Source organism: Rousettus aegyptiacus, unplaced genomic scaffold (assembly GCF_014176215.1).
Source record: "Rousettus aegyptiacus isolate mRouAeg1 unplaced genomic scaffold, mRouAeg1.p scaffold_m13_p_3, whole genome shotgun sequence".
Classification (NCBI taxonomy): Eukaryota; Metazoa; Chordata; class Mammalia; order Chiroptera; family Pteropodidae; genus Rousettus; species Rousettus aegyptiacus.
The window spans coordinates 5,647,793-5,674,760 of record NW_023416306.1 but is presented as its reverse complement, the minus strand read 5'-3'; the positions used below and the strand labels follow the sequence as shown (position 1 = coordinate 5,674,760).

At 52.6% G+C, this 26,968-nt stretch overlaps 1 protein-coding gene across 5 annotated transcripts; it reads right to left on the bottom strand.

Moving 5' to 3' along the window:
• Positions 1 to 45: 45 nt before the first annotated feature.
• ZER1 (zyg-11 related cell cycle regulator) lies at positions 46 to 26,009 on the bottom strand. Of its 5 annotated transcripts, none has more exons than XM_036217628.1 (16): positions 25,258 to 26,009; positions 16,024 to 16,275; positions 14,517 to 14,667; positions 13,861 to 14,297; positions 13,372 to 13,548; positions 12,405 to 12,519; positions 12,102 to 12,248; positions 11,610 to 11,777; positions 8,611 to 8,826; positions 7,868 to 7,909; positions 7,562 to 7,681; positions 6,803 to 6,918; positions 6,267 to 6,455; positions 5,163 to 5,260; positions 3,370 to 3,472; positions 46 to 1,674 (listed from the first exon to the last, which is right to left on the bottom strand). In XM_036217628.1, the coding sequence occupies exons 2-16, from the start codon at positions 16,179 to 16,181 to the stop codon at positions 1,617 to 1,619; spliced, it is 2,295 nt and encodes a 764-aa protein (XP_036073521.1). In that variant the 5' UTR covers positions 16,182 to 16,275; positions 25,258 to 26,009; the 3' UTR covers positions 46 to 1,616. The 5 variants fall into 5 exon arrangements, with proteins under 5 accessions (XP_036073521.1, XP_036073517.1, XP_036073520.1 ...); XM_036217624.1 differs by having other exon boundaries at positions 11,604 to 11,777; positions 25,258 to 26,008; XM_036217627.1 differs by having other exon boundaries at positions 11,604 to 11,777; positions 16,024 to 16,221; positions 25,258 to 26,008.
• Positions 26,010 to 26,968: the final 959 nt, after the last annotated feature.

Here is a 26,968-nt window from a genome sequence, read left to right as displayed (position 1 = left end):
TCCTGACCCCGCCCCTTCCGCAAAAAAAGACACTCTGCTCTTCTCCACTTTGCACAAAAATGTATTTCTGTGATATCCCACAGTACAGACATTTCCCCAGGCCCCTGGTGGTAAAGCAATGTGATGTGAGCTCTGCCTGGGGTCTGGCTCAGGCCACGAGAGCATGGAAGGGAGGGGCAGCTGTGGCCCATCTGCCAAGCTGGGGGAACACTGGGCACCTCTGGCCCCGGGCTGAAAGGGAAAGACTCCAGGAGAAAAAGGCCAGGTGCCTCGCGCCTGGGCTGCAGGTCCGGCCTGTTCTGCCTGGAGACAGAAATGCCAGGAGAATCCAAAAACAGGCCCAGGGTAGGAGGAAAGAGCCTGGCCCCAGGGGCTGTCTGCAGAGTCAACCCTGCTCCCGGTCCTTAAGCAGCCTCCTCACCCACCTCTGTCCCACGAGGAGCAATTCAGAGGGAGAACAAGCTATTCCGAGATACATTTGGGCCTCATACTTCTCTGAAACGCAGCCCAGAGCTTTCCAAGGTAAAGGCAGGAGGCAGGGCGGGAGGGGCTGCCCCGCAGGCTGTGCCAAGTGCTGGTCTAGAGGCATCTGCCTGCTGCCGCTTGAAAGGCTGGCGTGGGGAGCCTCTGCCTGTGACAGGTGAGGGGGCCTCTGGGCAGCAGGGCAGGCAGGGGCGAATGGGGCAGGCTCAGTTCTGCTGGTGGGGTGCCTGGGCACCTTGGGTGATTTGGGGAGATGGAGGGCTGGGGAGCAAGGGAGTAAGCCCCGGGCCCCAGAAGGCGCTAGCTTCCAGAGCTGGGGTCAGGTTCTGGGTATGTTTGGCAGAAGGGGCAGTGGGATCTGCCTGAGTTCTGACCAGCCTTGGGCTGGGGCCTTCAACAGCCTGGGACCTGGTGGGAGACTAGGAGGCAGCCTCCATAGCAGCGTGGCCTCAGGCGGGCCTGGCCAGAGAGCAGCAGGGCCACCGTGAGCCCTGATCCTCGAGAGACCTCTGGGGCAGAGGCTGCCTGGGCCCAGGCCTGGGCACGGCTCACTTCATTGGCCCAGATGGCCCACAGCCGGGAGCACCAAGGCATTTGAGAGACCCGGTGGGATTACTTTGAATCCCTAAACCCTATCAGCCACCCCCAGGAAGCCAGATGAGGTTCTCAGGCTTTGGTGGGTGGGTTAGGGTGCTGGAGGGGCTGCCGAGGTCTGCCGCCTCTCATAACAGGAAGCGAGGCCAGGGGCGGAGATCACTGGGCAAGGGCCGGACACTCACGATGTTAGAGGCCTTTAGTCTGGCGGGGGTAGGCGTGAGTGTGGCAGCGACGAAGGCTCTGAAGTTGGGGCTTGAGAATGGCCAAGGAAGCTGCAAGGACTCGGAGTGTTTCTTTTGTTTTTGTACAGAAATCATACACACGAAACTTCACACTTCCTAACAAAAAAAAAATAATATATATATATATAATATATATATCTCACTAATGTTAAGGAAAAGCGTCGGTTGTGCAAAAGTCCCCTGTGTCCCTTCGTCCAGTGGGAGGCTCCCGAGTGGGGGTCTGCCAGCTGGGCTGCTTGAGTGCTTCCTGCGGGCCTGGCGGTCCAGGGCGGCGGCGGCCACGGGCGGAGGCCTCTATCTGGACGTGTCCATGTTCTCCTCTTTAAAGTTACTGCAGTGCTCGGTCACCTTTCTGGAGACAACGGGAGAGAGAGGAGTGGAAGGCGGGCTTGAGTCGGGGTGGCCCTTGTCCCTCCTGGCTGGCCGATCAGGCTGCCGACTTTGTTGGCCAGCGTTAACGGTGATGCTGACTGAGACGAAGTGTACGAAGAGGCTGGCCGCGTGACCGGCGTGCGCAGGGCGCCCGGGTAGTGGGACCGCGGCCGTGAGTTCTATCAGCACCGTGCTTTCCTCGCCGTCCTCCCCATGCCCCGCTTCCCCACCTCTCAGCCCCAGGCCGTCCGGGGCCGGAGGATCCCCTGAATCAGCTCAGGCCCAACCCCTGCAAGCCCAGGCCTCTTCCTTCCCAAAAGTCTGCTAACGGCCCCCAGACCCACTGCACACCAGATTCGCCCGGAGGTGTGGGTGCGGCCAGGGCAGCGGGGCTTGCGCGGGGCCCTGGACACCCTGCAGCGGCCGGTCCCCGGCACGGCATTTGGGACCCTCCGCTCGCGCTCGGGTCGTGCACCTGCTCCCGTCTGGCCCTTGGGAACTGCTGCCCCGCTGCCGTCGGGTGTCACCCCAGACCCCGAATGGCCTTCCCGTTCGACGCTAAGCCTCCGGGTTGGGCAGGGCGGGTGGGTGATGGTGTTCACCGTGGCCTCTATGTGCTAAGAGGTGCCCCGCGGCGTTTTAGGAAATAAGGGATGCCTGGAGTGGGCCAGGAGTTGTGATGACGCAGTGACTTCTCCAGAGCTCCCCTCTCAGTGTCTGTCATTCACACGTGCTGCCAGACAGGCCCACTCAGATGGACGTCTCGGGTCTCACAGAGATGTTTACAGTGCCTGGGGTGGGTTACGGGTCAGTCCTAGCCAGCGCTTCTCAAATCTCCTGGCATCCCTGTTGACAATGGATGTTCCCAGGTCCACCTCCCAGACTCCCTGGGACAGAAGATCTAGGGTGGGGCCTGTACATTTTTAATGGTCTTTTCGGATGATTCTTTAGGGAGATAGTGAGAACCTTTCATTTCGCCATTCTCAAACTCAGACAAATCCGCCACTAATGTTTAAGCAGTGCTTTTTGCCAAAAATAACGGCAGAAACAGCTGACGCTCCCCAGCCCAGCCATGTCCTGGGAGCCCCTGTGCGCCAGGCCCCTGATCCATGACACGCTTTACCCTACACGGTGTTTAGAACTGGGGCAAACTTAACTACGTTTCTAGAATGGACCCTGGGAAGAGCAAGGTCGTTACTGCTGATTGTGACGTGCAGCATCAGAGAGTCCCTTGTGTACTGATCAGTGGGAGGTCAGAACTGGTGATATTTTAGACTCTGTAGTGAAAACCACATAGCAATGAAAGGCCTGACAGCTCTGAATGGGACCTTCACTCTGCCTACCTGATCTCTGGACTGTATTTTACCACAGTGTCTTCTCTTAAGTTGGAATGTCTTTGGCCAGAAATAATAATTCTGACCTAACTTGCTGATGCCCAGTCACGAGAGAGTGGAATTTGGGGGAAATAAAAGAAAATGAAGCCTACAAACGAGAGCATCGATGCTCCGTTCAAGGCCTGATCATCTGGGTTCTGGCCCCAGCCGGACATTAGGATGCTGTCCGCCTCCACACCCAACCTCAGGGGAGTTCAGCCACTCCTGACCACCAGGGGGACCCGCCGTGTCCCTCACTCCCCCAAATCAAGGCTCCAGCAGAAACGCCGCCTGCCTCTTACCGGGCCATCTCCTTGGTCTCCTGCCGTGCAGTCGCCATCTTGATCATGTCCCTCAGAAGGGGCATCCCACCTTCTTTAATCAGCAGGGGGCAGTACTTGTCCGCTGTGGGGGACACAGGGGCAGACAGCAGGGGGTCAGGGCTGGTCTTCCCTTGGCCCCGGGCCCAGAAACCCACCCCTGCTGCCAGGACTGCCCTCCCAGAGGGGTGTGACAAAGGCGCGGGCTTGGGTAAATGGCCCTGCTGCAGACCGGGGTGAGCCGTCTTGCCCAGCCTGGAGTCCACCTGGGTGAATCTTTGGGAAAGGGCCGTCCCTATTTTGGTAAGCAGTAAGAATTTGTTACCCAGAGCTCACCCTATGGAAATTATCACCCCAACCAGTGGCTTCTAGTCTCGAAGTTTTTGTAAAAATACAGATTCCTAAGCCCTACCCTTGGGTATTCTGATGCAACAGATCCGGGAAACTATTTGTTGCATTTTTAACAAAATGCTACCAGGGGATTCAGGTGACCAGCCAGGACGGAACCACTGCGCCTTCTTATTGGTGGTTTTATGGTTCACGCCAACGAAGAACATTCTGGCGCTTGGTATCTCCGGGGTTTACACGCCATGGAGAACACGGGCATTTCCGTGGACCTCCAGCAGCTCCGTGTAGTAGTGGCTATTTTTATCATCTCCATTTTACATGATGAAAGAACCGAGGTTCAGAAGGGTGAAGTAATTCATCCAAAATCACTCGAGAAGCTTGTCTGAGGGGGTCCCAGCTCAGGGCTCTTTCCTCTGTGCTACGCTGCCTCTTTGAGGCTAGGTGCTACTTTTCGGCAAGACTAAATTCAAATAATAATAAGGCAAGGCTAATGCTTACTGAACAGTTAGCGCACACGTTGGCATGTGGTATGTTCTAAGCACTTTACGTGTCTTATTTCACAGCAATTCTGTGAGGCGAGTGCTGTTGTTAGCCCAGCTTAAAGATGAGGCTGTTGAGGCACAGAGAGGTTGAGAAATCTGCCCAAAGTAACCCAGCAGGTGGTCGAGCCAGGTTTCAAACCCAGGCAGTCTGCCCCCAGAGCCGGCCGGCACTGCCGTCCACTCTGCTGGTTACAGGACTGAACGGCACCCAGGTACCAGGCTTAGGGCTTTATGTGGGTTCTGTTCACATCGATCTCACGAGGAAGGTGTTGTCATTATTCCCACTTTACAGAGGAGGAAACCAAAGGCCCAGAGAGGTTAAAGAACCTGCATGAGTTCACCTAACCTCAAGTAAGAGAGAACTAGGGGTCACACCTGGTCTGTCATAAAGACTCTTGGCACTGCACCTTCTTTGTCCTCTCCGTCAAAGCCACCAAGCAGAGGACAGTTCAGGTTCTTCTGTTGGAGGGGAGGGGAACTCTCTTTGAGGGAAACGAGATTTGTTTTATTAAAGTTCTCTCCTGTTCTCTTGGATGTGTTTCCTTAGGGGTTAGTTCTTTGTTTGGGTATGTCTTACTCTGCTGTATAGAAGGCGTGGAGATTTTTGACTCATCACTCATTTGGAAGCAGGAGGCATTAAGAAAGCTGTCTGGGAACTCTGGATGGGCCATCCTGCCTGCAGGCCTGCTCCAGCCATGGGGCAGGCGCCAGCCACTGCTGCCCGTCCCACAAATGCTGGAGGGCGGAGGGCTGTGCCCCGAGGCACAGACACTGAACCGGCTCTCCTGGTGGTCCCCAGCCTGTGTTCCAGGCTCTCTGAGGGCAAGTCTGCTTTCCGCTGGGTGACTGTCCCTGTGTCTGAACGAAGGGTGAGTGGGTACTCACGGTAGACAGACACGAGGTTGTACAGGGCCCAGGTGGCCCAGTGCTGGCTGACGGGGGAGATGCCCTGGGGAAGGAGGCGAAGAATTGGCTCAAAAGACCTGTAGGAAGAGAGACCAAGGTCACTTCTGGTACGGGGGATGGGGGCGTGCACCTCGTTGGGGTTTCCCCTCCCGAGGGGCCCTATGGACAAACTGCGAGCAGGATGCAGGGGACCTGGGCCGTCTGGCCCTCCAGCCTGCTTCAGGCTGCACACAGGGAGCCCCCTTGTGAGACAGGTCAAGAGCACGGAGGTGTAAGGAGTAGGAGGGACTCAGGTTCATTGGCGCAGAAGCTGGGGGCCTCGGTGCGGAGAAGAGACCCAGCTTGGGTGGGGGGGGGGGTGGAGCACCCTGGGAAGCAGAAGAAAGGGGACCGCACTTCTTACAGTGGCCCTCTACGGGCCATCTGCAGTCATGTCCAAAAGCCCGAAAAACGTATGTGCAAACCCCCGGGCCACTGATTTCCCTCCGTCTCCCCTCGGGAACGACATAACTGGAGCGTCCATCACAAGCATGAGCCCGTTCCTCCCCATGTGGGTTTTCAGCCTCAGTGTCAAGCAGTACAAGACGAGCTATCCACCTACAGAAAGTGACCCAGTCAAGACACGGTGAGGGAGACCCAGATCTGTGGCCGGAAATTCAGTCACAGGATAGAAGGACTATGCCAGCTGGGCCGAAGGCAAGTAAATCTGTGCGTACAAAAATTGCTGGGAGGCGAGACGCCGGACGTTGGCAGGGGTTCTTCCAGCAAACGGGGTTATAAATGACTTCTGTTTTGTTTCCTATTGCATGTCTGCATTTTCTCTCTCTTTTTTCTTCTCACAAATAAACATGTATCAGATGTTTGTAAAGAGCAGGCTTTGGGTACACGCGGGTGCCAGCGTGAATGGCACATGCACCGAAGCTGTGTAGCCGAGCTGTGTGCCCTCCTGATCGGTGCCATATGTGGACTTCACCTCGGTAAGGGAGACCCGAAAGAGGGCTAGGAGAAAGGCAAGCCCTGGCCAGGCCGTGCTGGGAAGAAGTGTCCTGTCTCGGCGCTCAGCCCACCCTCCCCACTCCGCACCTGTAGTTGATATTTCTCCGTGAGTTGATGTCCCAGCTCTGAATCGCTGCCCACATGCGCTCCTCCACCTCCTCCCGCTGGGGTTCACAGATGCCCCAGGCCTCTGGCCCATCAAACATGATGTGGGAGAGGACGCCGCAGGCATTGTAGGACACCTCGATCCCGTCGGCCTTGCTCTCCAGCAGGTTGCTGCCAAGACGAGAGAAAAATGGAGTCCGATTCCTTCTAAGTCCCTCTTCAGAGACCAGCTGCTGGACTCTATCTTACAAACCATATGCCAGAGGTACTATTGATTTCTTTATCACTTACCAGCCATACCCAGATGACTTCTAAAAGGGCCCTGGGGTCACTAAGATAAGATTTATCGGTGAGAAGACTACTTAGGAGGGTTGAAAAAATAAGAAACTACATTATAGAGGGAAGGCGACATTTATAAGAGAAACCTAGGCTAAGAGCCGTTGCTGCAATTGAGCATAGATTAAAGCTCTGAGCATCCTGGCAACCAAGGCAAAAAGGTAAAAGAGAGAAGTACCAACCTGAAGACACTGATAAATTGGGAAGTCATTAGCTGGGGCCGCAGCTCCTTCACCTCTGCCACATTCCCTAAGAGTCCCAGCATATTTCGATGAAGTTCCTGCTTCTCTGGGAATTCCTGGCCAAATGAGAGCCATTGGGCCACATTAATAGTACTTAATTAGTATGTGGTATTATTAACCTAGATGCTTTACGAGCGTCTAACTAGACAAAGAGGGGGTGCGATATGTTGTCCTACCTTCTAGTGCACCTAGGAGAGTGCTGGGTACACACTATAATGACTAAAATGGTGGGGGCTCCTTGCCACAAAATCAAAGTCTGAGTGGGAGTGGGACCTATAAAATTGTAAATGGGACAAACATGATTCTTTTACAAAAGCTCAAAATATTAGTTTCACAAGATCCTCTTAGAAACTAGAGCAAGAAAACAAGGGATGAGTCCTGTCCACTCTACTGGACAGAATCCTGTCCAGCTGATCTCCCAGTGGACCCCAGCCAGACTGGGCATCGGAGGAAGCACTGCCAAGAAGGGTGGGGCTGGCCTTTCTCTGGAGGGAGGGCTCTGAGAGAGGGCCCAGCCAGGCCACCTGGGAGGTGTCTGCAGCAAATCCTGGGCAGGGGGCCTGAAAGTTGTCCACTACTGCCCTTCCATGGGGACCACGGGGAGAGGGGCTGCTGATGGATTTGGCTGGTGGGCAGCCTGGGGACAGGAGAATGGCTGCGTGGGTGGCCTGGGAGGCCGCCGCTGTCGGAAGGCACTACCTTCAGGCAGTCCAGGAAGAGCTTCATGCCGTTGAAGTTGAGGAACATCTCGCAGTTGTCGGGCGTCTCGTCTGTGATGTTCCACAGCGCACTCCAGGAGAACTCCATCACCTGGTCACACTGAAGGCAGGCAGGGAGGGGTGGGGCTCAGCATCGGCTCCCCCCGGGCGGGACCCGTGGGCTCCTAACACCCGGTGACGGGGGCCCCTCATATGGACACTCCCCTCTTAGGGACTAGCCCCATATGGACCAGCCTCTCTTAGGCTGCGGGAGGGCAGAGCAATTCCATGAAGACTTGTGGCTTACTATCTTGTCCAGAAGCTTCTTCTGAATCAGCTTCAGCATGGTCTGTGGGAGAAGAGAACTTGTTGGGGCCAGGCCTCAAGAGCCCCCATAGCCCCCAAGAACCAAGATGGAGAGAGGAGCATCAGCAATTCTGCTCCTGGCTAACACATCCTGACAAGTCAAATCCACCTATCTATTTGGGAGGCTGTTTGAAAAAGTGCAACCCACGGACTTGGCATCGGGAGGCCTGGGTGCTAGTCCTGGTGCCACCCCGACTCCCTGCGTGGCTTTGGGCACGGCCCTCCCCCTCAGTGGAATTCAGCCTCCCCAGCGATAAAAATGAAAAGAGACAGGACGCTCCTTCCTCATTTATTCTCTCCCCGCTGCCCTGTGTGAGGACGTGGAGGAAGTGCTGGGGACGTAAGGATGGGAGGGACGGCATGGCGTCTTTCCCCACGGAGTTCACGGCCCGGTGAGAGGCCAACATGAAACGGACAGCCCCTCAGACTCTTATCTGACCCCAGCTGGGAAGAGGTATCAGTCTGAGGAGGCAGGAGTGACTTATGCAGTGGGACCTAATGGGTGAATGGAAGGGCCAGGAGAGAATGACAGAATGTTCTAGTTGGAGGAACTCTATTGGGGTCATAAGCAACATTCACTATTGGGAAACTCTTCCTTTGGTCTGGGCTGACTCCTTCGTGTGCCAGTGGGGCTAAAGAAGAGGAAGGGAGGAAGGCAGGGAGGGGCAGCCCGCCCGCACGCACCACGACAAAGCCCATCTTGCCCACGGCCTCCTTGTGGTCGTTGTCCACCTGGCAGACCAGGGCGTTGCACAGGTGCACGGCGATGCGCTGGATCGACTCGTCCTGCCGCGTGGGGTTGAGGATGCTGAGCAGGAGCTCGTTGACACGGCGGTACTGGAACTCCAGCTCCTCGGGGATGCTGAAGTTGCAGAGGGTCAGGCAGCAGTTCCGCTGGACCTGGGCCGGGACGGAGACAAGTGGAGCGGAGTCAGGGGTGGACTCAAGGGGCTCTTAAGAGAGCATCCAGGGCTGTCGTGTCTGGGAAGGCTTTCTGGAAAGGAGACTACAAGGCTTTTGAAAAAATTATTTTAAAAAAATGTAAAACGTAGTATACAGAAGAGTGGATAAAGTACAAATGTATAGTTTTACAAATAATTATAAAGCAAACAAGCTTTCCAACAACTATGTAGCCACCATTGAGGTCAAGAAATATAACACTGCCAGCACCCAGAAGTCCCCAAATGTCCCTTTCTGATCATAGATACCCACTATGGCTGATATTTTACTCAAAAGACTGTCTGGCGCCTTCCTTCTTTTTGTTCAACCATAGGTTTGCAAGATCAAGCATGTTGCTATAAGCAGCCGAAACGCACTCCTTTTTCATTGCAGTATAGCATTCCAATTTGTCCATCCATTCCACTGCTGTTGTACGTCTGGGTGGACTTCAGTGTTTGATTACTTTAAATAATGTCTTATACACGCATCCTGGTTTCCAAGCCCGTGGGCTTCTCTAGGGCACACATACATGGGGCGGGGCTTCTGGGTCTTAAGGTGTGTGTGTCTTCAACTTTACCAGGTAACACCAGACCGTTTTCCAAAGTGGCTATAACCAATTTACACTCCTACCAGCGATACGTGAGAGTTCTAGCTGCTCCACATCCTCAATTTCTCTTTGCGATGTTGGCAGGTTATAAATTTTTTAGTGTTCTCAGCTCATTTTCCTTGTAATTTAATTTCTTTTCACCCTTTCTCATTAGATGTTGGAAGTTCGGTGTGGTTTATGAATTATGTAAATTAGAGAATATCATCCCTGGTTAACTCTTTGTCTTCTTCCAATATGCATAATTTTTTTAATTTGATAAAAAAATTAAGTTATAAAAATAATACTTATTCACTGTTCAGATAACACTATCTGAAAAGAAAGTTAAAGTTCCCCCATTTCATTCCCTAGAAGGAATCACTGTTAGAAGTTTGGTGTACGTCCTTCTAGATTTTTCTACTATGCAAATATGAACATATATTTGGATAGAGAAGAGCCAAAAAAAAGATATACAAATTGGTCTAAAACTTCTCTTATCAATACCCAGTGGACATCCTTCCACGTTGGGATGTACAATTTACCATAATATCCCACTGTGCTGGTGGATCACGTGTTATTTTCCAGGTCCCTGTTCCTAAAACATTTTGGTTTCCTCTGTTTCTATTTAATCAAAAAGGGTGGATGTATGTCTATCTTTTTGCTCTAAGAATATTTGACGGTGGTATACCTAGGCTAAAAGAGAAACGCATTATAGGTCTGGTAGGTTCTGCCAGCTGCCCTCCACAGCAGCTGTTCCATTGGAATCTCACCCACAGGAAGTGTAAGAGCGCCCTACGCCGACCTTTATCATCCGTCTCTTGAGATGAAATATGACATCTTGTTGTTTTAATTTCCATTTCTTTGATAGTTTATTAATCCATTTGAGAGTCTTCAACTAGTATTTTTTTCATTAAAAAAAGAGGCTCCTTTTAATTCAATTATAAAATGATTATAAAATCAACCTCAACGTGAAAACCAGTTGTCCTCAGGTCTGCAGTTGGCAGGCAGTGGGAAAGTGGGTCTTCTCACCCCTTCAGAGGCGACAGCCCCACAGTCGCCTTTCTGAAGGACAATGCGAGACTACATACCAAATGCTTTAAAAATACACATGCCCACCTGCCCCAGCAATTCTACTTTTAGACATGTAGCATAAGGATGATCAATTAAGTATCGCCAGGAAAGCCGTATTTAAAATGGAAAAAAATAAGAAAACAACCTAAATGTTCAACCATTGGGGCTGATTCCATAACCGCAGCCCATACGCCGAGGGGAGCCCCTTCCTGGGGCTCCTCGGGGGGCTGGGGCTCGGCCACTGCCTCTGAGCCCCAGCAGAGGGTCAGCATGAGTGGCCTCTTCCTGGATGAGGATGCTGAACACCATGCTGACACCAACGATTATGAAACTGAACCATTAAAACCAGCTCTCTGGGGGCGGACAGCTGGCGTTATGCGCAACTTTGACTTTCTAGTTAATACATTTCCGTAGTAACTGAATGTGTTTTCTAAGCATTTGGTGTCTTCTGTAATGAGAAGAGAGACACTATTTAAAAAATTCTGTTGTAAAATGTCTGTTGATATGGGAGAGGTTCACATTCACAAGACATTGTTGAAATAAAAGTCCACATTACACAAGCATCATGCAGAGTGAGCCCATTTACTAAATAAATATGCACAGACTAAAATCCAGAAAGACAGACACCCAGTTTTAACGGTGGCTATCTTTGGGTGGCGGGATTATGGGTGGGTTTTTCTCTTTATGTCTGTAATTATAATTTCTCCACAGCAAGTTTTTTTTATTACTTTTATAAGAAAAACAGTTTTTAAAAAATATAGCCCCCAACAGAGAGTTACCGGGCAGAAGGGCTGAGAAGTCAGCACCAGCAGAGGCCCAGAGGCAGGAGAACAGGGTCCCTGGGTGGAGGGTGGCAGTGGGTGGCAGGGTCGGGTTAGGGGGCCCTGAAAGCCAGGTCCCAGCATCTAGGGTTGATGGCGTGGGAAAGGGGGGTTGGGAGGGGGCAGTGCAGAGCCAGGAAAGAAAGGGTGGGAGCAAGCATGGCACCCTGATCTGCGAGCTGGCTGGCAGGCGGGACCACAGGGTGAGCAGGAAAAGGGGGCCAGGCCATAGCATGCAGGGTCGTGACGGGTCGGGGGCTCACCGTCACCTCCTGGTAGGATTCCATGCCATTCAGCACCACCTGGATGACCTGCCGACGCAGCTTGACGCTCTGCTCTGAGCGGTACTCGGAATTGGTCAGGTAGAAAAGGGCGGCACTGCCTGTCACTTGAATGTTCTTGTCATACTTGTGGCACTTGAGGGCCGTGATGACCAGCTACATGAGGACAGGGGACAGGGGCCATGTTAGCATGTCCCATTGAAATTGTGCAGGGACAGGCCCTCTGATTCAGCTCTCTGAGCGCAGACGGGGCGGGGAGCAGGAACTTGGGCAGGGCCGTGGTTCTGGGACAAGGCAAGTGGGGTGCTACGGGGTGGGGTCGGGGTTTGGGAGGTAGGACTTCCAGTATCCTGGGGATGGGGTGGAGGTGTAGAAGAGGGACAGGGGCTCTGGGCACATGGCTCAGCCAAGTCCAGTACCCTCCAGGTGGGGACAGACAGGAGCCCGAAGACCCCCAGTGCCCCCAGGCTTGGGGCTGACCTTCAGGGCTCGGAGAAGCTGGCTGCAGCGCTCGATGCGCGCAATGTCAAAAAGCAGGTTGATGGCCCGTGAGGTGATCTCGGGCCTGTGCTCCGTGTAGGCCTCAATGGCATTCAGCACCTGCTCCTCGTTCTTGTCACCACTTACCTGGGGATGAAGCATGCTCAGAACAACCCGGAAGAGGCCAAGTGGTGGGATCCTCAGATCTCAGCTCTGTCTCCAGCCCCAGGGCAGACACCCTGGGCACCCCCCTTCCCTCCTCCGGGGCTCCCTGCTCCTCCCCTCCTCCCCTCCCCCTCTCACTTTGTAGGCAGGAATGTGTGTGAGGCGGCACAGGGAGGTCTCAAAGAGCCCAAGGAACTGCAGTGGCCTCTTCAGAGCCCGGAAAGGCATGATGCTGCTCTTGGAAGGCTCGATGCTGGAGGAAGAGGGTACTGGGGTCAGTGGCCCAGGGCCCGACTGCGCCTGGGTTCGGCACAAAGGTGGGCCTCACCCTGGGGTGGCTAGGCATTTACTAGGGGCCCTCTTCTAGGTCCTCTGGCTCATCTTTTTTTTTTCTTCTTTTAAAGGGCAAGGGACATAGACCCCACCTCTTGATGGGTGGCAAGGTCACGCTGTAGAAGAACATATGGGATGGGAGATATCACTGTAGCCATCTTTGGAAAATACGATCTGCCATTCTAGTGAAGATTTGTCACCTTTAGCTTCCACCGATCATCATAGAGGGACACGCCCATCAACTACACCCTGCCGAAGTATAGTTGAGGATGGGGCCTGGGGCCAATTACAGCTGGATGGGTTTGAATCAGATCTCTTAACCAGCAAACCCAGGAACCGAGCTATCTGTCGCAACACCTGATGAGTGGTGCACACTGTCAGCCCTGTCCGAACACCACCACGTTGTCTCGGGCCAGCATGAGCTTCGTAATTTCCCATCCACTCCTAGCACCTGTACCTTCCAGCCTTTGCACATGCTGCTCCCTCTGCTAGAACACCCTTCGGAGGAAGGCAAACTCAGAATGAATGTTCGAGACAGCTTGGACGCCGTTCCTCTCCCCTCTCCCTCCTTCCTGATTCTCAGGGCAGCCCTGTGCTTCCCCTCACACAGCCCTGATAATGACCTGACTGTTCCCACTAGCTCATACAGACCGGAGAGGGCAGGGCCTGATCCGTTTATCTCCAGCACCCAGAATAGCACTTGGCAGAGGGGTGCCTGGTAAATGCTTATTGACTGATACCCCGCTGGCAACCATGGCAGGCAGGTCCTGACCTGGTCTGCCCTGCTTCCTCGTCCATCTTAGAGATGCTGCAGTTCTCCAAGATCATGTGGCCAGAGATATCCAGGGACATGAGGTTTCCCAGCTTCTGTACAAAGAGGCTCAGCACTTTGCGAGTCAGCTTGAACTTGTAGTAGCTGGAGAGGCGGTCTCGGGAGATGTCCAGGTGTCTGAAGATTGGGGCGGGGAGCATAGGTCAGGAGCTGGACACAGGTGGGGGCTTCTGCATAGACCCCTGCTCCTTCGGTCCATGGCTGGGCAGGGCCTACCCCTGCTATAACTGCCGCAGCGTATTATGGGATAAACCCTTCTGGGACCTAGGACCCTGAACAGCCCTGACCCAGCTGACACACTGGGTTTAAGGAATGGGACTGTCGCCTCCACGCCTGCTTCCTGCCTGGCCAGAAGCTCGAGAGCCTTCTGGGACTGACAGCACCCACCTCCCCGCCCCTGCCCCAGCGAGCTCTGGGCCGGCCGCTCACCGCAGCTTGTGCAGCTGGACGATGACGCGGATGTGGTCGTCCGACAGGTCCATGTTGTAGAGCACGAGGGACACCAGGCTGTCTTTCCACTGGGTGAGGAAGGCCGCGTCGCTCGTCTGAATGCCTGAGAGGTCCAAGGTGGCCAGCGAGTTGAGCGGCCGCAGCAGGGACTCCACGGGGACCCCATCGATCATGCGGCCCAAGTTGAGGAAGCGGAGGCGGCTAAAGCCCTCGAAGGTGAAGTCCTTTACCAGCACTTGGCAGGTGGGGTTGACCAGGCACTCGTCTTCACAACCCCCTGGGTTCTCTTCCTCGTAGAAGATATTTGCGCAGCCAAAGAGGCTCAAGGACACCAGCGTGTGGCTGAAGCTCCTCAGCGTCTGCAGGCTCTTGGCGGACAGCTTCTCGCAGTTGGTCAGGTACAGTTCCACCAGGTCCTGGCCCCAGGCAGAGCTTCATCATCACCAGTGCCCAGCCCCCGCCCTGGGCCTAGGCTACAGGTGGGCTTGGGGAGGGGTCCATGTGATGGGGGGAAGCACTAGAGGGGCCTTGGGATTCTTGCCTTGGAGGCGAGCGACTCTGCCCGACTCCCTGTTTGACTGTCTCGGGGCCAGCCTCCCCCGGCCATCCCTGGTACCTGGCGAGGCAGGTCTCACCTGCTTGCGAATGGCTTCCAGGTCCTGGTCCTGCACCAGGTCCTCGCGGAGATGGATACGGGTGAGGCGGGTGCTGCGGGGATCTGAGAAGAGACTGAAGAAGCTGTCATGTGGCTCAAAGTTGCAGGCGGCGTTGACCAGCTCCACGTACCTGGGGGGCAAGAAAGACTGGCTCAGGGGAGGGGCACGGTGACCCTCATCCTCCTTCCGAGTCCCAGCACGAGACTGCCCCCTAAAGCCTTCCTTCTCTGAGCACCCCAGCAGCAATCTCCGTCTTCTCCTCCTCCTCCTCCTCTTCCTCACAGTACCTGGTTGGATCCTGACCACCCTACAGGTGAGATCAAGGGTGGGCACGGGAACCAGGAGTCCAAAGGTTGACCTCCTGGTAATAAAAGGTCTCTTATCAATAGCAACTCCCAGGCTCTTTCCTCCGAAACTGTAGACACTTCTGTAACAAACACACAAGTCTACACCTCTCATCTTCTTTAAACCAGCTTCTGGTTCCTTGATCAGCTCTCCCCAGGACCCTTTCCAACAGGAAGATTAAGCCAAGGGGTCTAGATTTCCCAGCTGGGTGCAGGCAAGAACTCAATAAAACACTGTTGAGATCCAACTCCTGCAAGAATCCTGGTCTGACGGAAAAGGTTTTGGCGCCAAACACTCTGGAATCTAAGTCCTGCTTGGCTGTTCACACAGGTTGGGCAACTTGGCTGGGCAACTTCACACAGGTAACTGAACTTCCCTAGACCTCGGCTTCTTCATCTGTAAAATGGACATAATTCTAGTCTGCAAAGTGCCCAACCCAGTGATGCCTGACCCACAGTAAATGCTCTCAGAACGTTATTATAAGTCAGGCTCTGTCCTTAGGTCACAGATTTCCATTTGTATATGCAACTGTCTAGCCTAATGATTTTCCTTTCTGGGCATCTCAAGCGAACTCCCAGTGGTCAGTGAACACACATCGTGCTCCTCGAGGCCTCTACTAGTGGGGAGTCCCTTGGAGGGACCACAGGAAGATTTTCGGAATGACTCAGTCCCTGATCATTGATCCATTATTTGGGCACTGGTGTGTAAACCTGTACATGACCTTATTCACTCATCAACGGGTGTTTATAGTCACCAGTATGTACATACATACAGGATAGCACATAAGTCCTTTCTATATGTGCAGGTTCCCATAGCTGGTTCCCATAGCTGCTCACAGCTGTAATGCACACCTGCAGTTTCACGCTCAAACATATCCTGTGCTGCGGAAGCCCAGCTGTGTACATACATCTACTCCTTCACGTGCATGCCCCTCCATACATGCACCAACACGCACACACAGAACTTTACATTTATGGATACACTAGTATTCTGCGCCCATGGACACTCGTGAGCATGCACGCATACTCTCACACATTCATATCCACAGCCACAGCCCCACAAGGTGCACACACAATGGTCCCAATTTGTCCACACGTGCTCATCCTAAGACTTGTGTCCCACCCAGCTCAGGCCTGCTCACTCATTGACGAGCCGGTCACAGATCTCGCTGGGCAGGAAGATGTCTGGATGTAGTCGCAGAGTCTCCTTATCCAGCAGGTAGCCCAAGGTGCCATCCAGGTTGCGCAGGCAGAAGTCTGTGCAGAGGGCCATCAGGGACTCCGGAGTGTCGGACGCCATGCTGGGGGCAGGCAGGTGGGCCACTCCAGGACAGGGGCCTCTAGGGGCAACAGTGACTCGTCAACACTCACAGGATCATTGGCAGAGCCACAGCCTAGAGAATGCGAAAGAAGCTGGGTGAGCCACACAGAAGGGCCAGACCCGCCAGCTGCCCTATGTCCACGCTGAGTTGGGAAACTGAGGCCCCAGATGTCACACTCGAAATAGCAGCTTAGCAGCGCCAGGCTCCACGACTCCTGAGTCCCTCCCTGCTGCCCCCTGCCATGCCACCATCTATGCGTGATGTGACCGGCAAAGAGCAGGGGGCCTTGTCTAAGCATTCCTATGCCTCCACGGTGTCTGTGGGCAGACACGTAAGTGGGGGCCTAACGCTTGGGTGGGGATAACAGCAGCTTTCATTAACAGCTGGGGGGTGTCCCTCGCTGCGTGACCTAACCCGAGTACAGCCGTTACTGAACGCTTAGTATGTGCCAGGGTTTGTAGACACGTTATCACTGATGTCATTCTATACTATAGAGAATTGAGGCTCCTCCTAAGAGAAATGAAAATATACGTCCACATAAAAAGCTGTACATTAATGTTCATAGTGGCATTATTCAAAATAGCCCAAAGTGCAAACGACACAAACGTCCATCAATGGATGATGGATAAACAAAAGCGGAATATTATTCGGTCATAGAAGGAATGGAGTACAGATACATGCTACGACACTGGACCTTGAAAAGACTACGCTAAGTGAAAACACTAGCCACAAAAGGCCACGTGTTGTATGACTCCATTTCTATGAAGCGTCCATAGAGACCGGAGTAGATTAGTGGTTGCCTAGGGCTGGGAGGTTGTGGGGGATGAGGAGTGACTGCTAGTGGGTACAGGGTTCCTTTCTGGTTTGGTTTCATTTTGCATTAAATACTCCTTTAATTAGGAATAATTGCTCTAATAAAACAAATAACGTTATACATTATTTTTCCAATGAGCTGCAGTTTGAGAAACTTATTAGCAAAAATAGATCTTTAAGATGAGAGTCATGACAAATTGGTATAGGGGTTCTTATGAATGAAAATGATCTAAAATTGATTGTGCTGATGGTTGTACAACTCTGTGAATAGACTACAAGCCACTGAATTATCTATTTTAAATAGGTGAACTGCATGGTATAGGAATTATAGCTCAATAAAACTTATTAAAAACGCGAAGTCTCCTATCTTCACCAACCTCGGATAGGTCACGGTTTCTTAAATAGGACTCATAAGGGAAAAAGTGGGAAGTCAATTTGCACCGAAACGAAGAAACTTCTGTTCATACATACACAAAAATTAATTTGAGATGGACCTTAGACCTATATGTAAAGGCAAAGCAATACGATTTCTAGAAGAAAAAAAAAAAAAAAACAGGATAATTTCTTTATGGCTTTAGAGTAGGTAATTCCTTAAATGTGTCACAAAACACCCGAATCCTAAAGAGAGATTGATACATTGGACTGCCTTAAACTGTAAGGCTCTTTTCATGAAAAGGCAGCAGCATTATGAGAGGGCAAGCCACAGAGCAGAAGATAGTTCCAATAATATACCCAACAAAGGACGCATATTCAGAATTATAAACAATTTCTAGAAGTCAGTTTTTTACAAAAGGACATGGCATCCAATTAAAAAATGGGCAAAAGACTTTGACAGGTATTTCAAGAAAGCCAGAGAAATGAACAATAAACATATGGAAGAGGGCTCGGCTTCATTAGCATTGATAAAACCACAATGAGATACTATTTCCCACCCACCGGAATGGTTCTTTTCAGAAGAACAGCAACAACACAGGCAGCACCAGGCCCGTGTTACAGTGAAGATACGGAACGACGGGATGTCGCCCACACTGCTGGTGGGAGTGTGAACTGCTGTGAACTGGGAGTGTGCACAGAATATTGCGTGACACTGCCTGTTAAAGCTGAAGATACACATATGCTCAATTTTCAGCGACACCTAGGTATACACCCAACAGAAACATACATATGAATGTTCATCGAAAGGCCAAAATTAATTGCAAACCATTTCCCTACCAGAGTCTATATGAGAAAGGGGGAAAAAATAGGCAAAATTAACTCATGATGTTCAAAGTCAGGGTCGTGATTACCTTTGCAGCGAGGGAGCAATTAGAAAGTGACAGGTGTGCTTGCTTGTGGAAAGTCATCAAACTGTTCACCCATGCTTTGCGGGCCTTTCCTTATCTAATGTGATGCTTCAATTAAAAACTGTTTATTAGAAGTGCAGGCTCTATGGTGAGACAGATTCCATAATTCACGGAATTACTTAACCTCGCTGAACCTCGGTTTCCTCATCTAGAAAACGGGGATAATAATAACTCCTGCTTCACAGGGCTGTGGGAGTAAATGAGATGTCAGGAAAACGCCTAGTCTCAGGCTTGACACGACTTAAGTACGCAACAGACGGTGGTTACGATCCCATTTTACAGATGAAGAAGCTCAAGCTCAGAGACAGGGGCCGCTCTGTTCAAACTGGGATTTGAGTCTTATCTCTTGAAAGCCATCACATCACCTCCTGGAGGCTGCTGAAGGAGTTTAGGGCCTGGCATCGCCCCTGGCTTCTTGGCGTCTCAGAGCCCATACTGGAGCCTTCCAGGGGGCAGCCACAGAGCACTGTGTGCTTTAGAACCCCAGTTCTCGGTTCTGGTCCCACCACTTATTGGCGACCTTGCTGTAAGAGCTCTGGAGTTGGGCTGCCCCAGCTTCAAGCGTCAGCCCTGCCGCTTAAGAGCAGGTGAACTTGGGCAAGCGTCTCCACCTCTCTGTGCCTCAATCGCTTCTCTAAAATGGGGAGCTCTTTGTGAAGACCACATGGAATGATAAAAGGCTTAGCATGGTGCCTGGCACACAGTATCTGCTCAAGAAAAAGCAACTATTATTATCATCATTGTCATCGTCATCCTCTTCTCTTACCTAACCTGGCCAGGTCCCCAACTAGATCAAGGTTTGCCCCTGCCTAGCTCCAGACCTGTAGTCTCCTGGCTATGTGACGCCCTTCAGAGAAGGCACAATAAACAGGCTGCCTGGGCCGTGGGCATGGCCTTCCTTTGCCTTCATTCACTTCCAGATCTTCGCGAGCCCAGCAGCCTCTCTCACCTGGGAAACTGGAGCCAGAGGGAACACCGCCGGCAGGCAGACAGTCCCTGCTGGAAACTGACGAGCCTCATCTCTTTGAGCAGTCGCTCAAGGCCTCCAAAATTAGAACCAGCTTACTGGCCTACCTGGTGCCCAGGGACCCCCTACTCCAGCTGGCTTAGCCTTCTTCACTGTGCTGGCAACAGGCCATACATAAGCACGGGGTCGCTTTCAGACCTTTGCTCGGTCTCTTCTCTTTCAACTTGGATCATGCAAATTCGACTAATTATTCTAGTTTCTACTCTAGATACTGTCCTATCCCCAAACACACTCATTATGCCAGCCCGCGCCACCTAGAACTCTCCTCCCTGCTTAGCTGTGCCTCTGCGTCCTCAGCTCAGAGTGTCAACATCATTTCCACTGGGCAGCTTTCCCTGACCCTCCAAGGTGCGACTGCCGTGAGCCCCCACAGGCCCTACCGGAACAACTCACACTTTGTACCGATGCTAGTTTGAACATCTGGCTTCCTGGCCAGGCGGCCGGCTCCGTGACAGCACGAACTGGCCATCTTGTTTGGTACTGCATCCCTGGGCTTAGCCTAGGTCAGAACTGTCTAGTGAGCACTGGGCAACCAATGGTGAGTGAGACCAGACAAGGGCTTTGTTCTCGTGGAGCATATTGGCTCTGGAGGGTGACAGCCAGTCATCTAAGAAGCACCCAAACCCACCCCCATGTAACTGGGACGAGTGTTCTGAAGGATAAGCAGGTACCTGGGGCTCTGGGCACCTATGCTGGGGACCTGCCCTGGACTGGGGAGGCAGAGCAGGCTTTCCTAGAAGTGACATTTCAGCTGTGCCCCAAAAGATGAGTCGCAGTTAACTTTGGTGGTGGGCGGAGAAGGGAAAGGCGTTCTAGGAAAGGGGACACGATGTGTGCAGGCTAAAAGGACAGTCGGTGTGGGGCACTGGCAGCACGGGCCCAACTCTATGACTGTTTGCTGGACAAAAGGGCCACTGATCACCCATGTGGGCCTGACCAGTAGTAGGCGTCAACATACGCCTGTGGAAGGGATGACGAGGGACCTGGAGGCTGTGCCATGTGTGGAAGCTGGGAGGCAAGGCGTACTCTTGTGTCCTCCCTGCCACCGTGCCCAGGACAATGTACCCAGTGGCCACAGAGGAAGCCTCATCAGTATAACTGAGAGCAAGCCACCAGTGGCTTTGCCTTTTCTGCAGGACAGGCACCCAGGTAGCCTTTCTGTCCTAACCCTGCACCCCAGGTGGAAGGAACACCACCCTTTGACTTCCAAGGTCACAGAAAGCCCCCCAAAGACAAAGCAGGCAGATGGCACCATCTACTACCTGCCTTTGGCGGTGTCGACCCTGCTGCTTAGGGCTGGAGTGCCACTTGTGCCACATCCAGCCGGGAGCCTGGCACCTGCTAGATGCAGCCATCTCAGACCACCCCACCTCTTAGAGCTCCTCATTGCCATGGCAGGCGCCGGCCACCTGGGATTCTGGTGACTGGGGACAGAAGAAACTCTGATTATGACAGAACAACACGCGGTGAGAAGAACCCTGTGTCTTTCTCCATCCCCTCTCCTGCAGGTTCTCTAAAACTGGATCCATCACGAGCCTGTGGCATCCTGGGGAGGGGTGGACAGTGGGGAGAGAAGGGCGACAGCAGTGGCCACCACCTCCACGTTGGTGGCTTCCAGACGTGGCGCCAGGCTCCTTACAGGCGTCATTTTAGATGGTCTCCTACTTAGCCAACAAAACGGCATCCACTAGAGCCCTGGACTTGCAGCTAATTCATTATTTGTGTAAAAATTCATCCAATGACCCTCCCCACTCCAGCCTGAGCTCTGGGAGGGCAGGAACCCGGCTGCTTGCATACTCCTGGATCCTGTGCCCAGCCCATGCCTGGCATCAACAAAATAAAGGTTTGCTTTGGCCAAGTTACCTCACTACAGCACCCTGAGGAAGAGAATATTAACATTTTCTGATGAAGACACCGAGGTTTGCCTGAAATCACACAACTCAGAGCGGGACGCAACCCTATAACCTGTGCTTCTCACCAAACCATTAAGTCTCTGTCCATGCAACGAAGGGGAGAGAAACTGAGGTCCCCAGGAAGGAGCATGGGACCCCACCAGTGTCTTGACATTCAGCCGACAGAGAGGCTGGGGGAGCCAGAAGCTCTGAGCCTTGGAGCAGCACCCACCCTGTGAAATATTAACCCAAGAGCTAGGGGAAAACCCGAACAAATGCCCTATTTACAGAGGCTGGAAGCTTTCCAGGAGGGAGCAGATCACGGGCCAGATACTGGAGGTGGGAGGCTGCCATAAAGGGATTCAGGGCACGTGCCAGGGGTCTCTGAGGGGAGGGGGACAGGTGAGGGTCTGAGAGCATCCCAGGAGGCCTTCATGCTGCAGACTCTGCATCTGCAGAGCAGGTTATGTCGGGAAGATATAAAAATGGAATGAGGGAGGGATGCGCTTCACCACTTGCTGGTGCCACCTGAAGGCGGAAGGGCCTTGGGGATAGCTGGTTTCCAATGAAACTTAATGATCACGCCCACGCTATGCACTATATTCCAAGAACTCCGCGACTTCTCTCAACAACCACACGAGGCAGGAGTTATTATGATCCACAACTTACGGGTGAGGCAGCTGAGATTCTGAGTGGCCAAATCATTTGCCACGGACTCTGTGGACGCACATACCGTCCTGTAGTATACCTGTATTCATTAGTCCAAGGCCCAGTGGTTAGAGCTTCCCATGTGTGTTCTCACTGAGGCCACAAATAACCTATGAGGGAGTATGTATGTATTATCGTTTTGTTTTTCAGATAAGAAACTATGGTTCAAAGAAGTGTAATGACTTACCAAAGGTCCCCCAGTAAGTGCCCAGTACCCATTATGCTATGGGCAGGAACTGGTTCTCCAAGCCTCAGCTCTCTCTTCTTGTACTTCTGAGAGACCTGGGGCACTGAGCACGAATGACTGGGTATCACTGGTAACCGTCCCATGGGCATTTGTCATTTGTTTGCCATGGGACCGTACGCTTCCTGAGGCAGGGAGCCCGTGTGATCCTCGGGGTCTCCTTGACACAGTGAGTGTGTGACAGGTTGGTTGTGGGTGAAGGAGCCACAGCTCCCCAAGATGCCCAGGCAATGTTTACAGCCTCAATATTCATGAGGGTCCTTACCTGTCAGTGTGTTGCAAATACACCTACCTCATGGGGTTGCTGAGAACATGTCATGAGATGATGGCAAGAAGGTGGTAACCGATAAGTACTGCGTGATTTCCTACAAATGATGCTCAGAAAGACCCTTTTGCTCATTTCTGAAGCTTCGGTGATCCCAAAATAGATGACCCAAGAGGAGACCCTGAACTTGCATTTCAAGAGTCCAAAACAGCTGTGATACTGAAGCCCTCTGCCTAGGGGGCCCCCAGAATATGTCTGCAGAATCCTGGTGGCACTAATGATAACAATAGCTTTTTACCTTGGTAGAGAGCTTTAGGGTGCACCAAATTCTTTCACAACCTTGTTTCATTTAATCCTCCCAATAGCCTTCAGAGTTAGTGTACAGATAGGAAAACTGAGGCCCAGCCAGGGGATGGGACTGCCCAAGCTCACAGAACGAGCCTGGGGCTTGAACCCAGGTCCCCACATCACTGCTCTGACTTTCTAGCCATGACAGACTGCTCCAGCAATGCTGGCTCTCAGCAGCTCAGTGGTCTGACTTTTCATGTTCAAATCCTCTGGCCCAGTTGCCCAGCTCAGCTTCTGACCCAGGCCTGATGATATAGTCCAGGCTTAGGGGGTGAGGAGGGAGAAGAGCCACTGTTCCGCTCCCTATAAGGCAGGCTGCAAAATCTCAGCCTCTGCTGGGCACTTCTGGAATCAACAATCTCCATCAGCAGATCAGTCAGACACATCCCAACTATATGTCTAAGAGCAACATATACTGCCCTTCTCAACCTGTCTTCATGTCATATTTATTTCAACACCGTCATTTGCCCCATTTTACATGGCAGAATGGGGATTTGCTGAGCTCTTTTAAAAAAAAAAAGTCTCCACTGCCTTCCACCGTCGTCAAAAAGCCAGGACCAAGCTACCATCTTCCCTGCAGGATATGCAAGCACTGTTCCCACTGAGGGGTGACAGGAAGGTTCCACCACGTCTTCCCAATTGTTCCCCCAAATCCACTTGAATTGAGACCACCAGCTGGTGCTGAAAATAAGTCTTTCATGTGGACACATTCAAACAGTTCTTCATCATCATTGTCATGATCACAACTGCTACATATTGAGTGATTAACATGTGCCAGTTCGTGTGCTAAGCACTTCAGTGTGTGATCGCTCGTTTAACCCAATAATTCTATTTTACAGAAGAGGAAACTAAGATGAAAAAAGTTCTACTGCTCACGTTCTCACAACCAGTAAGCAGAGACGTGACATGATCTAACTACAGTGCTCTATGGCTATCTTTTTTGTATTTCTTCCATCAATGGTCATTATGAAGATGGAAAAAGGGTACTTACAACTCAAGGCCAGAGCACAATGGTCATTTGTCATCTAAAACAAATCTGTATTTTCTCCAAGTACCAGACACTTCAAGTTAGTACAGTTCTGAAAGGGTGACCCCTTAGCTACCCTGTGACCTTGCATCAGACAGTCCCTGATGTCCTCTCCACCATTATCTGGTCCCTACTCTTCTTGTCAACCAGTCCTCTCCCCTTCACCTTGCTGGAGCCCTTCTGTCCTCGTGCTGTTTCTTAAAATCATCAGGTATACTACCCCAGGACCTTTGCACTTGCTGTTGAATGCTCTGCCTTCAGAGAGCTGCATGCCTTGCTCCTCACTTTCTTCAGGCCACTGCTCAGATATCAACTAATTAGATACCTTCTCTGACCACCCTCTATAGAAAGGTGACTCTACTCTCTGGCCCTTTCCATGGCCCTCCCTGCTTTATTTTCCTCCATGGCCACCCTACATATTATGTTTATTATTTGCTGAATGGACAAACAAACGGAAATAGAGAGGTCCCTCACTCCTGGCAGCCACCTCTTGCTCTAAATGTAGGCTCCTGTGACCCTTTTCAAAGCTGCCTTCAATGCTCCTTCTAACCTGTTTGAACCCTGAAGAGAAATATTCTGTGGGAAAGATCATACCAGATGATTGTCCCTCGCTGGCATCAGGAATCCCTCTCCCCGTGACAAACCAAACGTGCTGGCAGGCACAGGGAAAGACGGGAAATCTTGGACTCCTTGGGCCAAAGAGCAGCCAAGTCAGGTTCCACCCAGAGAGCTACAGTGGCCAGCACAGTTTCACTTTCAGCTCACCTACCAGGCTCCCTGTTCCTCAGGTTTGCAACCCCGCCCCATCGCTTTCCCACCCTGCTGCATTTCCCTGCACCTTGTCATCATCCCTTTTAGGAGCTGATCCAGAACCCAAGCCGTCCCTGAGCTTTTAAGCACCGCTTTGGGGAAACCTAAACTCATCCAACAGGTAGGAGGGGCAGGGGCTGGCCCTTTCGGCCCTACATCATCCCCCATTTTGTAGTGGCATCCAACAGGGCGTCATTTTCTCTCTGGAGGAAGGGAGCTCAGTTTTAAAGGCACGTTTCTCAGACCTGGCAGCAGCAGTAGAGCAGGGAGCCCTCCCACCATTGGCCGAGATGGACCTGTGCAAGTCCACTGAAGGTGCGATGCTGAGGCGATGCTCAGGCGCCGGAGGCAGGAGGGGAAGGGGCAGGACGCAGACACATCCCTTGCCTCCTGGAGCGGACGGGATACTTCCTCGGCGAGGAGGAGCAGAGGACGCGGCCCGGACCGGCAGGGGATCTCGTCAGGCTAGGGCCAGGGTCTTGGGGAGACAGGGGTCGGCAGGGCGGAGCTTGGGATTCCGGGGGCGGGAGCCCCGGGCGGGACGGGGTCGCGCCGGGGGGGACCCCGTGGCCGTTACCTTGCCCTGAGGGCTGCGGGCCGCCGGGTGCTGGCTCCGGGGCCCGGCCCCTCCCCCGATCCGGCTCCTACGGCTCTGGAGCCTGCAGCCGCCGCCGCCTCCGCTGTCAACAAACCCCGGGCGCGTCACTTCCGGGGCCGCCCCTTAGCAACAGCGAACCGGTGTCCCCGAAGAGTCCCGCGGCGAACGCGAGCGGCGGCGGAAGGTTCCGGGGCCCCGAGGCGGCTCCTCTCCCGGGCCCCGGACCCGTGTGCCGCGGGAGGAGGGAGCAGGTGCCCCCCAACCCGGGTGGCAAGCGCGCGCCTCGGGGGCTGTCCTTGGCCTCTGGGGGGTCCGCTCGTGTGACCCCAGGTTCGGGTCCCGCTCTGTCCTGCGGCTCACCGGATCCCAGGCAGTGGTTCAGGGCCGGACTGACTCCGCCTTCCCCTGTCAGCACCGACGTCTCTCGGAGCTCTAGCCCCACGTCCAGCGCCCTATCGAACACCTCCCCGGGTGCTCCACAGGTAACTCACACCCACACGTCCAAACGCAGTCACCGTCGTCCTCCCTAACGCGCTGCTACTAACCCAGCTAGTTAAAGGGCCACCGGGCAACGCGGCTGTCACGTGGGAACTTGGGAGTCGGCCTCGGGCCCTGAGTTTTCCTCAGTTCCTCGTCTAGTCGCCAAGTCTTAAGGATTTCTCAAACCGGGCCCTGCTCTCCTTCCCAGTAGTGCCTGACTCTGCCCACCATCATTTCTTTAGATCCCTGCAACTGTCTGCTAGTGGAGCTCCGTGCTCCTTCCCTCCCCCGCCTCTCCGCCCCCCCCCCCCGCCCCCGTTCTCGCCTCAGTCCCAGAGTGGTCGTTAAAAAACTTGTCATCAGGGCACTCCCCTACTTGCAACTCTTAACGTAGACGACAAGGATATCTGTCCCCCGTCTCCCTCTCCATCCTCTTGTCCCTCTCCCCTTACTTACTCCCCTTCCATTCTCCAATCCAGATAGTTTAAAGCATTTTTCTGTTGCTGTTCTTTTAATGATCCCTCTCTCTCCCAGAGGCTCAAACGAGATCTTCCCAACTAAACGCTTTTCTTGCTCCCATCTACATACCGCGTACTCCTCCACCTCCTGGTCTCAGGTTAGACGCTGTTTTCTCGAAGAACCCTTTCCTGACACGACCATCACCCAGAGTCTAATAACTAGCTTTTGGGATATGTTCCTTCTGCCTAGTATCTTTTAGTTTTTGACCGTGTGTAACTATGTATAATTTTGAATCCTTTAAAAAGTCTATGGATTTTAAATGATCAAAGTAAGCAGTGCTTGTTAAAAAAATCCAAACAGCACAGAAGTATATGGCAGAAAAAATGAAAATCCCCATCAAATCCTAACTCAACCCCAATTTCTTTCCCTTCCCCAGCGGTGACCACCCTTAACAATTTGATGAGTATCCCTCAGTCCTTTAAAAATATGCACGTATATGTAAGAGCTAAAACTATAAGACTCTTAGGAGAAAATATAGGAGTAAGTCGTGATTTTTGGTTAGACAGTGGTTTCTTCGATAGGACAAGCACAAGAGAAAAAATAAGCAAATTAGGTTTTATCAAAATTAAAAACTTTTGTGCTTTAATGGGCACCATCAAAAAAGTGAAAAGACAACCACAGAATGGGAGAAGATATTTGCAAATCATCTATCTGATAAAGAACAATCAAGAATATGTAAAGAACTTAAATT